General features: G+C 38.0%; 1 protein-coding gene across 1 annotated transcript in view; it reads right to left on the bottom strand.

Annotated features, from left to right (window-relative positions):
- The window catches only part of ncanb (neurocan b), a 259178-nt gene that overhangs the window by 136740 nt on the left and 106732 nt on the right, over positions 1-15706 (bottom strand). The window contains exons 3-6 of the mRNA XM_038290276.1: positions 15048-15277; positions 14787-14955; positions 3196-3370; positions 1350-1477 (exon numbers count right to left, since the gene is read on the bottom strand). Coding sequence (XP_038146204.1) covers positions 1350-1477; positions 3196-3370; positions 14787-14955; positions 15048-15277 — 702 coding nt within the window. The remainder of the gene's footprint in view (positions 1-1349; positions 1478-3195; positions 3371-14786; positions 14956-15047; positions 15278-15706) is intronic.

The following is a 15706-nucleotide window of genomic DNA, read 5'->3' as shown; positions in this document are numbered from 1 at the left end:
CACACGCAGAGAAAATGGAGACACAACAAAACAGCTGCAGCAGAGGGATCATTTTCTTTTGAGAAGTTTTCCCATTTTGAATAAACTAAAAAAGAGAAATAGTTTCCACTTTTTGAACTGTAACTAATGTGCCCAAAAGCAGGAATAGATTTGGGAGTCATTTGCTGTGAACTTTATAACCCAAACTACTGTTAAGAAACTGACATTTAAAAGCTTGTAGTTTAAGAAAATGTGGAATTAAACAAACAGGGGGTTGATAATAAACTATCTCTCATAAAGTTTACCAATCGTGTGAAATTGTCAATTTTCATCGAAAATGTTTTATAAATCTCCCCAGAAATCCATTAGTTTGCTTAGATTTATGTCAGGGCTGCATTTGACTGTATGTTTGGACTGTATGTTCAGTTTGGAGGCAGCTCTTCATCAATTAATTTTGCTTTTGTGTTAGTTTTGTTGCGTCACCTTTAAGGTTAATTTTTCCACATGACATTCAGTCACTGCTGGGATGATTTTAGCCTTTTGTTTCTCCTTTAGGCTCAGTCCCATCAAGCTGTTTTTTATATCTGTTGTTGTTCTTCATCCCTTTCTTTATCATATCTGCCCTCTTACTGACTCTGGTCCATGTGTGATTCCAGCTGTCCCACCTCAGTGTTACTATTTAGATGTTTTTTTTCTCTACTACTATCCTTCCTCCTCATTTCAGCTCCTTGTACCTGTCATCTTTTGAAGATTGCTGTGATTCTCCAAGATGGTTCTAGTGGTTTCCTTACTGCTCTTCAATATTCCTCCTGTCCTGAAAGTCTTTGGTCTTTCTGTTCACATTAAACTCACCTAAACGTGATATTGCTTACCTCCTGCCGCTGTTATAATCCTACACAACCATAGTATATAAATAGGAAAAATAGCTTCGATCTGTATCGGCAGCCTCACCCTCTGCTAAAATCAGGAACTCCATGGCAAAAATTGTTAATCTGAGTTAATAATTTTCTCTTAAAGCAAGTTCATTTTTTTCTTACATTTAGCAGGTAAGTGAGACAGTTCCCCAATTGAATAATACAATTTAAATTTAAAAAAAGAAAAAGCAACTGCAGTCTCTAAGTCAGTTATCTTATTTTAAGGGTAAAAATGCTCATTCCATTGGCAGATCATCTTATCTTCTAGCTCAAATTAGGGGTAAATACACTTATTCTAAGATATTTTACTCACTTTCAGAATGTTCTTACAGAATGACCACAAACTATGATCAGTGCATCTCTACTTTAAGTATTTTATAATTTCCTGCAATAAAAATCTAATGGCTTAGGAATTATTTGCTTCATTTCAATTAAATCAATGATTTAAACTCCTACCTGGAAGCTTCTTTACAAAGCAGTAGACATCAAACAGCTCTTCAGGAGCCCTATTGCCATAGTTACGAACACCAGGTGAGTCCTCCCGATCACCATAGCAGCCTGGTCGAGGTGACTGGATTGGGTACCTGCAGAGCAAACCAAGTAGTAGGAACAAACACAGAGAGAGTTAAAGAAGAAAGAGCAAGATTTATGTGGCTTGGCCATACAAAAGAAAGCAGGCGCGGATAGACCTAGCTCCCAGGGAGGGGTCCAAGCTCCCAAGTAGAAGATGAAAACCCCGCAACACTTTTATCATTTCCTACTCTGAATATAGTACGTTTAAAGATATCTTCAAAAAAAGGAATAAAAAACTTCCCCTCATATCTACACACAACAGTAACACCATTGCAAAAATGAAAGTAAAATCTATGCCTCACAAAAGCAGGCTGAATTAATGATGCCTTTAGGTTTTATTTAGAATTTTTTTTTTTAAGTTTCTTGACATATATGTAAGCCAAAAAAAAAACAGACTGTGAATCATTTTGTGAGGCAGGAGCAGAGAAAGATGAAAGTAGAGTTGAGAAGTCATTAAGAGGTCAGTAAAATCCAGAGTTCCTTTAATGACTCTGTATTCCTGAAGAGCAGAGACAGCAATCTTTATTAGAGTCTCACCTTTGCAATCATTCCTCAAGAGCATCGGCTCTATTAGGAGGAGGAGGAGGCACACAAAATAAGCTGATTAATATATTGCAATTGGCATTCAGGGACTTGGAAAATAAATGCATATTGGCAAATATACAGCACACACCAACGTCCACAAGGCCATAAACCATATTCTCCAGGATAAAAACAAAGACACAATCTAAAAGTGAAGCAATACAGCCATGTTCTGTTGTGGCTTTTGCTGCATTTCTTCTGTTCATGGTTGGAGAAATAACAATGGGTTTCTCTGTGTTTTTCTCTTTGAATTAATTGGACACTTCCCTCTTGGCTGATATGCCATCAGAACATCTTGAATCTGGACCAATTAGAGAGTGAACGCAGCAAGGATGCAGGACAGAAAGAGGAAAAAAATACTAGGAGAATAAAGCAATGTCACTGCAAATATCTGAAAAAGCTGACAGGAACACAACAAGCAGCATGTCTACCATCTTAAGGATGTAGATATAGAAAATGAGACGATGTTTTACTGGACGTTTTTGGGGCTTATTGAAAGAAATGCAAAATAAGTTCTGTACAAGGCTCCTGAAAGGCAGCTCTGAGGGTGAAGACACAGTAAACTCAGTTTCACTCATCAGACTACCAATGAGTTTAATTTAAAATTCAAATAACAAGATTTAAGTATTTTTAATTATCTTTCTGTATAGGGTCTGTGTAGGGTTCTTTATTCTGCTGCTTGATTTTCAAAAAAGACTGATCTTATCTGGCTAAGATTTTAACAGCAGGGGAAACAGCAGAGAAAGAAACCTGCTGCAGTGAGTTTTAGGGAGAAAATAAAACTATGTTCCACAATATGCAGTTTATAATTTGCTGCCTTCATCACTTAAACCTAGAGGCCAATCAGGGTTTTTCTTTCAGCCATTTTGTTTCCTCCTGTTCTGTTTCCAAAACATGTGGTAAATAATATATATTTGAAATATATATTTTATTGCAGTATTGGTATAAATTGGTATAAATAATAAGACAGTATTTATATAGTATTTATGTGGAACATCCATCCCTTTTTAGTAAAATGAAACTAAGCGATAGAAGTTTTCAGATATGGATTGACCCTATTTATCTGTCTTTCCATACACAAAGAAGACTTTCCATACTTTTCCAGTTCCATGCTACATTAAAAACATATGCTAGGGTTTTTCCTCACCGTACGGTCTGGTCTGCGAGCCAGCCGGCATCACAGTTCTCGTATCCATCAGCAAAGGTTGCTTGCAACTGACCAGGTGTTGCGATAACAGCTGAGTTCTCTAGGCACACCCTTTTGGCATCAGCAAAGGACAAGGCATACCGGTCATGAGGGGCACGATAGTGGAACACCACGCCTGAGAAAAAAACAGCAAAAACAGAAATAAGGTTATTAAGAGAAGTAGGGAGGCTGATCCAGGACATCACAATATAGATTTACAGCCTGAACAGCAAGTATATATATGCACGTAGTAGATGCTCAGTGGAGAACAACGAAGCCCTCAAGACACAGTGATTATGTGCTGACATTGTTCCATCTGTGCAGGAAAGACCTACAGTGCTCGGGTTCAGCAACCCAAGTGTACTGAACATGTCTATGATTTGCATCAGATCATCCACTGCCTGATTAAAAAAAGAGATGTTGCCCTTGGATACAGTCTATGACAAATAGTGGAGGTGTTTATCTTCCTGCTTTAGCAGTGCACACAATGCCACCCTGCTTAATTCTGCTTGCCTCTCAAGCAAAGAAACAGAATGACAGTGTTTTTAAAATGGATTGGCAACCCCATCCAGGGTGTTAAAAAAAAACCTGGCTCAGATACAGCTGGAAATAGCCACCAATGACACTGCAAGGAGAAGGATGTATAGAACATGGATGGATAGATGGATTCCATTCAGCTAAAATGTTTATTGAATTCAGGGATTAAAGCAAAAAAAAATCCTGAGCCTGAACTTTTTCAACACAGGCAAGTAACTCATATATATAGTTAGGTTAATTGGCTTCTCTAAATTCTCCTTAGGTGTGAGTGTGTGCGTGACTGCGTGTCTCTGTTGCCCTGCGATGGACTGGAGACCTGTCCAGGGTGAACCCTGCCTCTCGCCCGTAGACAGTTGGAGATAGGCACCAGCACCCATCGCGACCCCAATTGGGACAAGCGTGTCAGATAATGAATGGATGGATGGATGGAAATATATATATATATATATATATATATATATATATATATATATATATATATATATATATATATATATATATATATATATTATACATTATACTTACTAATGCATGTTTGCATAGCACCTGTTTTGTCGGTGGATGGGTGAATAAGCTTCCTGGAGCACAGCATGCAGAAGCAAGCGTCTGGTTCACCTAACTTCCTGCACCAGCTAAATGACTCGCCATCTCGCCCTATCTCCTCCAGCCATGCCCAGCGCCATTTTTTTTTGAGACCTTTATCTATGGTCGTGACATATTCCCCAGAGTTCATGAACTGCATTGTGCCCAAACCATGCAATTCTGTTCTCTCTATCATCCTTCTCTCCAAACACAAAGTTTAATTTATTTATTTTTTGACTCGTTGCACGTCTCTCTGTTGAATGGAGCCGTAAATGGCATACAGTAAAGTGACTCTTCGTGTAGAACTTCACCTCTGTACCACAATCTATCTGGGAACTTGAGCAACAAACTAGAGGAGGAAGCAAACGCTTTCCTATGACCCGCCCCCTTCTTCTTCTGATTGGCTAATACTGTTAGTTTCAGAGTGCTCTTTTGCTACCATTGGCTAACAAACACAAGAGGGAATTCAATATTTCTTTTTTTTATTTATTTAACATCAATTTATTTTCAAGTAATATTTTTACCGGGCTGGAATACGTTAATCTCTGTGAACTCTTAAAGGTAGTGATTCTGCAGCGTTACCATATCAATAAATGATTAGTACAGCTCTTGGTTCCTTTTGTTTTGTTTGAAAACCAGTACTGGACAGCTTCATGCATGGTGACAGTGGAACAAAACAAAATACGATAAAGAACATTTTTATTTTATTTAACTCCAATCCAGCAAGGGTAAGCAAAAAAAAATTATAAAATCCAAAAAGGCAGCTTTGTGTATAAAGAGTTGATTAGGACTTTTGGCACTTGCTACTTTCTTGCTACTTTCTTATTAGATCTTTAAGGATCAATCCAATGCAACCTTATTCCAAATTAGAGCAATACGAAGTTACCTTGTTCACTGAGAACATCAATCAGCAAAACTCACTGACTTTGTTGATGCAATTCAAACATAGTTTCATCATTAGGCCACTGGCTACCTTCTCAATTACTGCAGCTTTTTACAGAAAACTGAAAATGGTTTAAAAAAACGTACAGGTTCTACAGCATTAAGTCTTTAATAGCATGCAGCAGAAATCCCCAGGTGACGAGAAGTTTTTCAGAGTTAGATTCCATAGCATAAACACTGCATCTCTCACATATTAATGTGTACTGATGGTCATCTGGCTTAGACATGCTTCCATATTTTACTTCTTTTGTGTACAAAAAATCATAAATCTGGGTTTTAGTTGTACGCTTGTTCACAAATATATGAAAAGTTGAGATATGGAAACAAAAGGAGAGACTCCCATCACTGACAGTTACTAAAATAAAAGCTGGTTAGCATTTTACTTTAATTAAAAGCAGTTTGATAAGGTGATTAATTTTTCATTTACATTTTTTCTATGATATCATGAGAATGTTAAAAGAATGGCTAAAGGTAGTCCTGGTACCACAGTTTAATAAGCAAGGCTTTAGGGTTTGAAGAACACTAAACAAAATAATAATATAAAGAAGGCGAGAAAATTAAATTGACTAAGAGAGGGTAGTTTAGTTAAATAATGGGATCAAGGTAAATCAAGGTTCACATGTCCTTCTGTCCATTTAAACTAAGGTGACCAGATTCCTGCATCTAATCTGTGGACATTCCCAGCTCATAGATAACAATAAATACATTATATGAAAATTAAAATGGGAAACGGGGACAATGCTGTTTTCAGCCATTTTATATATACATATATATATATATATATATATATATATATATATATATATATATATATATATATATATATATATATATATATATATATATTAGTGCTGTCAAAATTATCGCGTTATTATCGCGTTAACGCGAGGCCATTTTAACGGCGATATTTTTTTTAACGTGAGATTAACGCTATGTGGTTTTATGGTACAATTTTCCAAGTACATCCCGCTGCAGCCCGCGAGAAGGCGGGGCTATTTTCCCCCAGTGTATGCATTTTTCATAGGCTTCGAGAGCGGACCTCCTCAAGGGAAAAAGACGCTCATACACTGGGTAGCGCTAGTGCCTTTTCTTTAAGCCACACCACCAACAAACAAGTTGAGTGTCTGGTAACTAGTAGCAACTTGAAATATGCTGAGAAAACAGATTACTGAGGTGAAATGGAATCTGCTACGGCACTCTTGCCGTCTGTGTACGCAACAGGTCGGTATCGTGTGCGTGTGTGTGTGTGTGTGTGTGTGTGTGGGTGAGTGGGTGTGTGTGTGTTCTCATTTTTGTTAAGAGGCTGAAAAGTAACTTTCTAGAGTATAGACTACCTCCATCTAGTGATGCCGGTCTATTGATTTTGATGTATTGATTGAAAATTGTTCATTATTACCTTGGTTAATTAACATCTAATGTTAACTCTACTAAATTTTATAGCAGTAGGGTAAAATGCTTGTCTTTGTTCAAAATACTGTATTAACTGTAAAGACTGTCTTTTACATCAGCCTGTTTTCAGGGCCTTTTTTTTGCCTACGTATTTGTTATTTTTGGCATAAATCAGTATCTGTGACCTGTTTTCATTTTAAAAAAAGAACATTGGCACAAACCTAGCCTGTATGTATTTTTTTGTATGTCATCGAGAGTATTTAAATGATTTTCAATCAGGAAAAAAATGTGCGATTAAAATGCGATTAATCGCGAGTTAACTCAGGCATTGATGCGATTAATCGCGATTAAAAAAATTTAATCGATTGACAGCACTAATATATATATATATATATATATATATACAAATTGAAAAACCTTTTTTTCTACATAATAATAACTATAAAATGAAATGGCCTCCAGTTGTTTATACTGTATCCTGGACAGATTCAATTCAATTCAATTCAGTTTATTTATATAGCGCCAAATTCACAACACATGTCATCTCAAGGCACTTTACAGTTCAACCAGATCATACAGTCAAATTGATACAAAGTTTTCTATCTAAGGAAAACCAGTTGATTGCATTGACTCAAATACAATCCCCCACACTAAGCATGCTTGTAGCGACAGTGGAGAGGAAAAACTCCCTTTTAACAGGAAGAAACCTCCAGCAGAACCAGGCTCAGTGTGAGCGGCCATCTGCCGAGGCCGACTGGGGTTCAAGGAGACAGAAGCAGAGATACAAAAAGCAGCTGTAAAAGGCGGCCCCGTCCAGGAAACACACAGCCAGGCAGACGAGCTCCAAGGCAGCTCCCATGCCAGAGATGCAGTGCATTGGGTAGCCTCCAGCAGCCTGTATTAAAATCTGTGTCTCTATTAAAAAAGTTACATCAGGTTTTATATTCAGATTAAATTACAACCATTAAAAGACATCTATAAATCTGGATCATTCTCATGAGAAGCTTGAAGCAGCCACACCAAAAATACATGTTTTGTCTTTACATGTATAGATGCTCTCAGGGCATAAAAGGAATCTGTCCTTTAATAAGGTTATAGTGAAACCTAATAGGAATATTTTTTCACAATCCTAAACCTATTTTCTATTCATTTGTTCATAGATACAGCGGTGCTTTTTGTTTTAAAAAAAACTGTTATTAATTTCATCCCTGTTACAAAAAATCCATAACAAAAAAAAATATTTGGGCAGAAGCTGCACATATGCTGAATGCTGATGGGGATTTTTTAAATATTTCATATGAAATTAAGTGTTAATTTCTGCGTATTTTGCTCCTATAAACTTAATAATAATAGAGCACATGCTCTCCTTGAGCTCCGAGGAAGTTGGAATGGAGAAAGACGGAAGGACCAGCAGAGGGTGTAAGCTTTCCTTTGCACAGGCGGTCTGGAGCTGAGCTGGGCAGTGACAGAGGATGTGGGATTTCGGGGTGTAGCTGCATCCAACTTCCTCATCTGCTCTTTCCACTATAAGAGTTTATATGCAACATTTTCCCCCTAATTCATAAAATGGTAAAATCAGGGACATTTTCAGGGACAGCTGTAGACAGGGACAGGTGGTCCAGATCGGGGACTGTCCCCGGAAATTGGGGACGTCTAGTCACCGGAATTTATATGTCCCAGATTAGCTAGCCAGTATCATGCTAGCTGGTGCGCTTCTGGCTGTAAACATGGTACCGTAATTCTCTATGACTGTCTGAAAAAGCATGATTCCATTCAGGACGAAAAGCGCCGTTGTGTCAATTTAAATTAACGATAGCACTAAAGGCTTGGTGCACAAAATGAGCAGGAGTGTTTTGAACATAGAATGTAAGCAGAAATGACTCTGACTCTGCAGAGTCTGGCTTTTCAGGTCATTCAGCTTTATGGAGTATAAATCATCTCACATTTGGTCCCTACTTTCAGCCTCCATCGCCTTTAAGGACTGAGATGCTAGTTTAATTGCTAAAATGCAGGAGAGTCAAATAAGTTTTCTTTTAATAAAGGAAACCTGTTCCAATTCCAATGTCCAGCACCTCAGGTCTATTTTTACCCTCAGCACCTCTGCACATCCTGACAGTCTCTACGGGGAAGAGCAGAGAGGCACCATATGTGTCTGAATAATGCCCTCATGAAAGAATGGTGAGTAGCTGGTATTCTTAAGTATATTAGGTCATAACTCATAAACAAACCTCAGACAGGCTCTGCTGAAATAATAAAATTCTCTTTGTAAAGCTTTCACACCTTTTTGACAATTAGGAGAAATGTATTGATACAAAGACTTTGTCTTCAGACCTCGGCAGGAAACATAGCGCTTAATTTTGAGCAAAGAACAGGGCTGTTTCCTCCCCAGGCCTGAAACTTGTGGTGGAGTGGAGATAGATGAAGATGGTCAGTCTGTATACTGCTGGTTAGTGAGATGGTCTGCTCAGCTTTATCGGGAGATCCAGTGAATTGCGTGAGCTGATACTAGAGCTTCACTCAGGGACGATGAAAGATGAAAGTCCAGTTGGATAACACAGGTTGAGAGAACCTGTCCATGATGAGCAAGCATGAAGTGACAGTGAAGGGGAAAAACTCCCCGTTGGGAAGAAACCTCTGGCAGAGCTAGGGTCAAAATGGCGGTCTTCTTCCAGACCGGTTGAGATGAGAAAGGGAACACAACAAGAGTCTGGGAGGAATGACACTCTGATGAAGCTTTAGCTACAATGGTGGAGGAGGGGATGGAGATGGGTTGAATTGGTGTCATCTGAATGAAGTCACAGCGCATCGGCCGCCTGCGCACGGAGCTGAAAGGTGCGGATCAGAGGCCTTTTAAACTGATTGATTAATCGATTAGTAATCGGATAGCCAAAAGTTCCTTAAAGAAGATTCTTTTTTTGCTAAATTAAACCAGGAGTAATTGAAATTTGAGTAGTTCTGGATAGAGTATATTGACAGACTAAAACTTTCTTTTTATCTTAAATGCAAAATTTATTTTATTTATTTTATTTTTTTTACAATTTTGATATAATCATTGCCATTGCTTTCTAAACAGGTTGGTATGTCAGCTAAAGGCATGTTTTACAGTCTCTATACTCCATTTAATGATTAATCATTTACTACATTTTTTGATTATTATTTCAATAATCCATTAATCATTATCAATCTGATTAATTGCTGAAGCCCTATTTGGAGCAAATACACACTTCATCTAAAAGGTGAGTCAGCTTTTCTGGAAAAAAAACTTCAGGTGGATTTGGTAAAAAGTGTGGATGAATATGTTGGACAGCTCCTCAAACCCAATATTGACAATAGTTTTAGGAACTATGAGGCTGTTGCATCTATTTATCTTCCAAAAGCACTGGGAACTGTTTTACACTCCATTGATGTTATTTGATAAACAATATTTGAATCATAAGGTCAGATCAAAACAGGTAAAATAAACCTAACATAAAATGAAACTTATTCCCTGGCCATTCCAGTACTCAGACCTATATAAACTGTCTGAGAGATTAGCTGAGTAAAAGAGAAGACAAAATGAAGACAACCGGGACAACTTTAACAAAGTAAAGTTATGACTCTTTTTTTAATATAAGGATAATTAAATTAGTTGGATGTTTTTCCCAATTTTTACAAGAATTACAAATTATTGTTGAACGTAGTGTAAATATTAAGATTATACCATAGTGTGCAACATGTGCTCTCTATCTTAAAAAAATAGCAGATATTCTGAAAATATTTCAGTTATGTAATTTCTGCTTCTTACTTATGTTAGTTGCATGCAGCTCCTTGCAGCTCTGAAATGGATAAGTCTTGTTAAGAGAATGTGTGAATAATTAATTCCAATTTCTTTTTTACAATCTTCAGGGCTGAAACACCCTCCGGCACTATGATGACATGTCATATATGTGCAGTATTCATGTAGCTGTTGAGCAGCATCCAAGAAAAAAAAAAAGGTTTATCTTATGAGAACGCAGGAGAAGGGAGAATGGAGCTGGAAGGAGGAGGTTGCATCAATCAGAAAGATATTTAGGATGAGTTTGCAGAAGAAGACAGTGAACCTTAAGAAAAGCACCTCTCTCAGTTTGCAGTTTTATGGAATGATACAGTCAAGCAGTAATGACACTTGCAGATGAACAGGTTGATTACTTTGTAGAATTAGCTGGAATAACCGAAAGCTGCTCTAGAGCAACAATACCAATAAAGACTCAACTCCAGAACTGGTTGCTCCACCCTGACTTCATGATCCGTTTCTTTTATAATAAATAGCACTGCCGGGCCAAGAGTAGCAGTGCCTCAAACGCTTATTTGTTGGGATCATGCTTGATTAAGAAAGAGCTACTTCAGAGGCAAAAATAGACCCAATTCATCAGAGAAAAATATAGCTCAATAGAAATTTGATAGAAAACATCAGGCTGTTACTTTAGGCTGCACTAATTCCCATTTGGGCAATAGGCAAAGCGAAGATGATGTTCATGTTAAACAGTGGCCACTGCAGCATCCTTTGCCGCTGATGTTAATCATATCAATGCAAGCATATTTCGTTTCACGAGACAATGTGGTAATTATAACAGCTTGCCACTAAACACAGTGAGAGATCCGGACAAAGTGCAGCAATAGCTTTGAAGCTTAAACACTTAAACACAGTCTTTGAAATCATCCAAGAGGGTGATTGGTCATTTGTTACCAAATACCAATATTTCTAAGTGCAACACAAAGCTAAAGGTGTAACATGGATCACTGCATTTCAGCCTTATTGGTTTCAGAACATAACTGGCTCTTTGCAATAACATTTAATGCATCCTAGTGCCCTTCACCTTTCTTCATCATCATACATTCAGCAGTGACAGTAATTGACCCTGGCTGTAATTGCTGCGTTAGCAAGACATGGAAAACAGAATTATTATTATTCATAGTTGCAGACCTTGAAAACAAAGTGTTAACAGCTCACAGCCACTGAGTGGAGCAGAGATTCTAACGTTTAATTTTCTGTTGTGTAAATTACAAACGACACCAATAAAAATACTCAGGCCTAATCTACTTAAGGATTATGAAAGAAAACAAATTAGAAACCTGATTGCATGCAAAAATCTAATAATTGCACTAAAATCAGCACACATCTTCTTTAAATCAGCAAACATTGCTTACTAAAGATAGTCCTATCGATCAAGCTGCTGCGAATGAGTATATTCTGATATTTTTCAAAGAAAATCTCATAAACATGGGATCAAACACCCTCTGATCCTCCAATTACTCTGTGCTGCATGAGGATGAAAAACTCATTCTTGTCTCTGAGTTTGACAGAAGCTTTAGTTTTTGGTTTAATCAAAAACTGAAGTTGTAAGATACATACTCAAAATATGAAAAATTTCAGAATTTAAGGCCAAGTGTGTGTCAGATGACTTCACTCATTTGTGTCAATGTTCATCATAAACAATCACCCAACAGAGCGAAACGTACATATATTTAAAATGGACAACTTGGACTAATGGTAACAAGTAGGTGGAAAAGACAATTATGACCTTTAAGATTTCCATTTGTGGTTTGTTTTTATTTCACTGTTAGTCTGAGTTTTTTTTTATCCTAATCATTTTGACAAGGTTTCTTTTAGTGCATTGTTTTCCATTCACTTCCTTTTTTCTTTTAAACACCTGCTCCTGACAGGCTGTGTCACTTTTGGCCTGTAGGGGAATCTTCAGTTTGCACTTAGTTAGTCAGTTTTCTTTATTCCAGTGTCCCTAAAATAATTCATATTTTGGATTTTTTTTTTGTGGTCATTTTTCATCAGTTGATTCTTGGATTCTTGGAGCAACAGCTAAAAAACATCTGATAATTATCAGCCTCATGTCATGGTTCTCCCCTTTGGCTGATTAGAGTTTTTAGTTTTCATTATGTAAATAATTCTGTTTTGTTGATCCTTTGTTCATTTTGTAATTTGTGTTATGTTTAGGCAGTCTTTATCTTACCAGCTTGTTTTGTCTGTTTGACCGCCATTGTGGAAAACAACTCATGAAGATGGACCAGCTAGCAGAGCGAGAACCCCATGTCCTCATGTCCCTCTGTTGTCACACAAACTTGCCTCTTGCGTTTTTATACTTCCTCACCATCTCGACCGTATCTGGACCCACAGCTGGTCCCTCTTGCGTTGTGGCGTGGAATACCATAGCACAGACTAGAGTCCTGCAACTGGTCGGGTACCCGCGGGTCGCCGACGGGTCACCCGCCAAAATGCTCTTTTGCGGGTGAAAAATACATAAATAAAAATAAACGGGCAGGTAGTTGGTGATTTTTTTTTTATGCGTGTGTGTTGTTATGGACATCAGAAATGTTATATTAATCAGGCACTGGGGTCACCCTTGTTGTAGCTTAAAGCCCTGCCAGCAGTGTGGGCTTCCCTCCAAAAAGGCCACAGTCAGTGCATACATGTCTGCTGCAGTGTTAATGGCGCTGTTCTGCAGCGCAGCGTACTATAGCCTATTACTTGATGTGTTAGCAGGTCGGGTTTGCGGGTTAAATATAAACGGGTCGGGTTCAGATTTGAATTGAAGATATCCACGGGTGACGGGTCGGGTTCGGTAGTCATCCTAACGGGTTCGGGCGGGTGCTGGTTGGTAAAACTCAACCCGTGCAGGACTCTAGCACAGACCACGTTTCAAAATTAGGCATAAATCAAAAATATCTGCGTCATACTTGCGACAAGCTCACTGCAACACACTGCTGCAGGAGTATAACCAGCTCTTTACTCATCTCTGCATTTTACCTATACTTCTGGTTATTTGAAGTTTTATTTTTTTTATTTCTTTAATTTTTTTTGTCAGAAAGTCCATGGACTATATTCCTATATTTAGAGGTTTTATTTACAAGGACTTCCCTACCTCATGCCTATGATTGCTTCTTGCTATGTTGCCTTGCCTGTGTCTTCTTGAAGGATGAGTATATATTATGAGGTCAGACTCTGTGATGTTATTACTAATCACCAAAGAGTTTATATTTTTAGGAGAATCTGTCTGTCTCTGTACAGGATAACTTGAACAGTTATGGACAGATTTGAATGATATCTATCAGAGTTGTCTCTCATGCCAAAGGGTTTTGGTGATGATGCAGACGATAATTAGGATACAGGAATTTTTGAAAACATTCTCTATCATTGTGAGCTAGAGATTAGTGCTGTCACGATTAGTCGATAAAGTAATCAACAATGAAAATTTGTTGACGGATATTTTTCAATGAGAATTTTTTTGTCTGCCTGTTTATTGCCTTTTTGTTTTTGTCTAAACAAATGGCTCATCTAACTTCATGTACTTCATGGTGGTTCTGGTTTTGAGTGTGACAGGAAAATGGCAGCGGCGGTTGAGTCTGAATCGAGGACGGAGGCATCTGCGAGAAGTATCCAAATTATGGCAATACTTTTGTGCAGCTGGTGATAGAGTGGTTTGCATACTCTGTAATTGTTTGTTGGCTTATCACAGGAGTACAACCGTGATGCACAAGCACCTTAAAAGGAAACATACAGGATTTGTTGAGGATGCTTCTGAAAAGGAAAGACACGATAAGTAACATTCTGCTTATTGTTAAACACCTAGTTAGCATGTGCTCTTTAAAAATCTTGTGAAGTACGATGATCGACTGTCTTTGGATGTTAAGCATGCCCACTCTACTCTTTTGTGAAGTTTTGAATAACCACATTGAATAACGCTATGCCCTCGCATTTATAGTAATAATTTTGCTTTTGAAGCCAGACTTGAGACAGAAGGATTATCGAATGAGCACACACACACAATTAAAATCAAATTTTATTTTATCATAGTTTTTTTTACTTGCCGTCACCATCCCGTGGCTACTTGGACAACCCCCCAACAGTGAGGATTTTTTATGAAATTTTTGAAAGATTAGTCGTTAGAAAATTTGTTGTTGTGGCAGCTCTAATAGGGCTATCCCTTCCTTTTACCTTCATATGGAAAGACTAGAATGATCAACTTTAATTGATGAAAGAAGTTTGCAATTTTAGTTGCCAACTACTTTTTATTTTAACCACATTATAGTAAGGATGTATGTACAACAGTCTGAATGTGTGTTTTATTTACCTGTGACCTCCAAGGGAACAGTGTCCTGCTCATCATTGATACCAACGACAACTTCGCAGCGATAAAGGCCAGAGTCGCTGGAACGCAAGCCAGTTAGCGCAAGACTGGCATTGTAGCGGTTCTTACTGTATCCAGGCAGCGATACACGACCCTGGAAGGCCTTTTTTACCTGAAAATGTGGAAAAAAGGATGCTGGTAACAGTATATTGAGACAGTTAAAACCCAACGGAGTGATTCATATTTTACTTGTAATAAATGTACCTTGACCAAATTGTCTTTGGCCACCAGGACCGACTGCTCCTTTTGCAGGCCATCTGAGCCTCTTTGACCCCAAACCTTGGTCCATTTGATCCTGGGAGGTTCCTGGAATGAGCTCGCACTTGGACGAAGGGTGAAGAGGCAGGGAAGCAGCACTGTTTTAGACAGCTCTTCAGTAATGGTCTGGTGAGTCACCTTCCGCATATTCACCACAGTGTCAGCATTGGTTAAACCTGAGGAGAGCAGAGGTAAAAGGAAAGAGAGAAGAAAATAGATAAATCGATCCACTCTTGTAAATGCAGCCACTGGATGTTATTTCTCCACTACTGTGAAAAGGTTTCAGTTAATTAATTCCTGGGGATAAAAAACATGTGCTTTTCTTTTAGCGTCTTTTGTTCCATCACTGTATTATCCTCCTGTTTGTTGATTAAAACCAAAATAAGCAGAGACCCACTGCATGTCTTTCATTATTGGCCACTGATCTAACACACCATTATTGTACTGACAGGACAAGTCAGTGAATAGCGAAAATGTCAAACATGCTTAATAAACCTCATGTCACCACTTGATTATGCATCACAAAATCAATACCACACTCTTTTTTACCTTTAAAGCATTACATCTGAGAAAAACATTTATTAGTCCAATTCCATTGATCAACG

The sequence above is a fragment of the Cyprinodon tularosa genome, unplaced genomic scaffold, assembly GCF_016077235.1.
Source record: "Cyprinodon tularosa strain WSP-4 unplaced genomic scaffold, ASM1607723v1 ctg278, whole genome shotgun sequence".
Taxonomy (NCBI): domain Eukaryota; kingdom Metazoa; phylum Chordata; class Actinopteri; order Cyprinodontiformes; family Cyprinodontidae; genus Cyprinodon; species Cyprinodon tularosa.
This window is presented reverse-complemented; position numbering and strand designations above follow the sequence as displayed.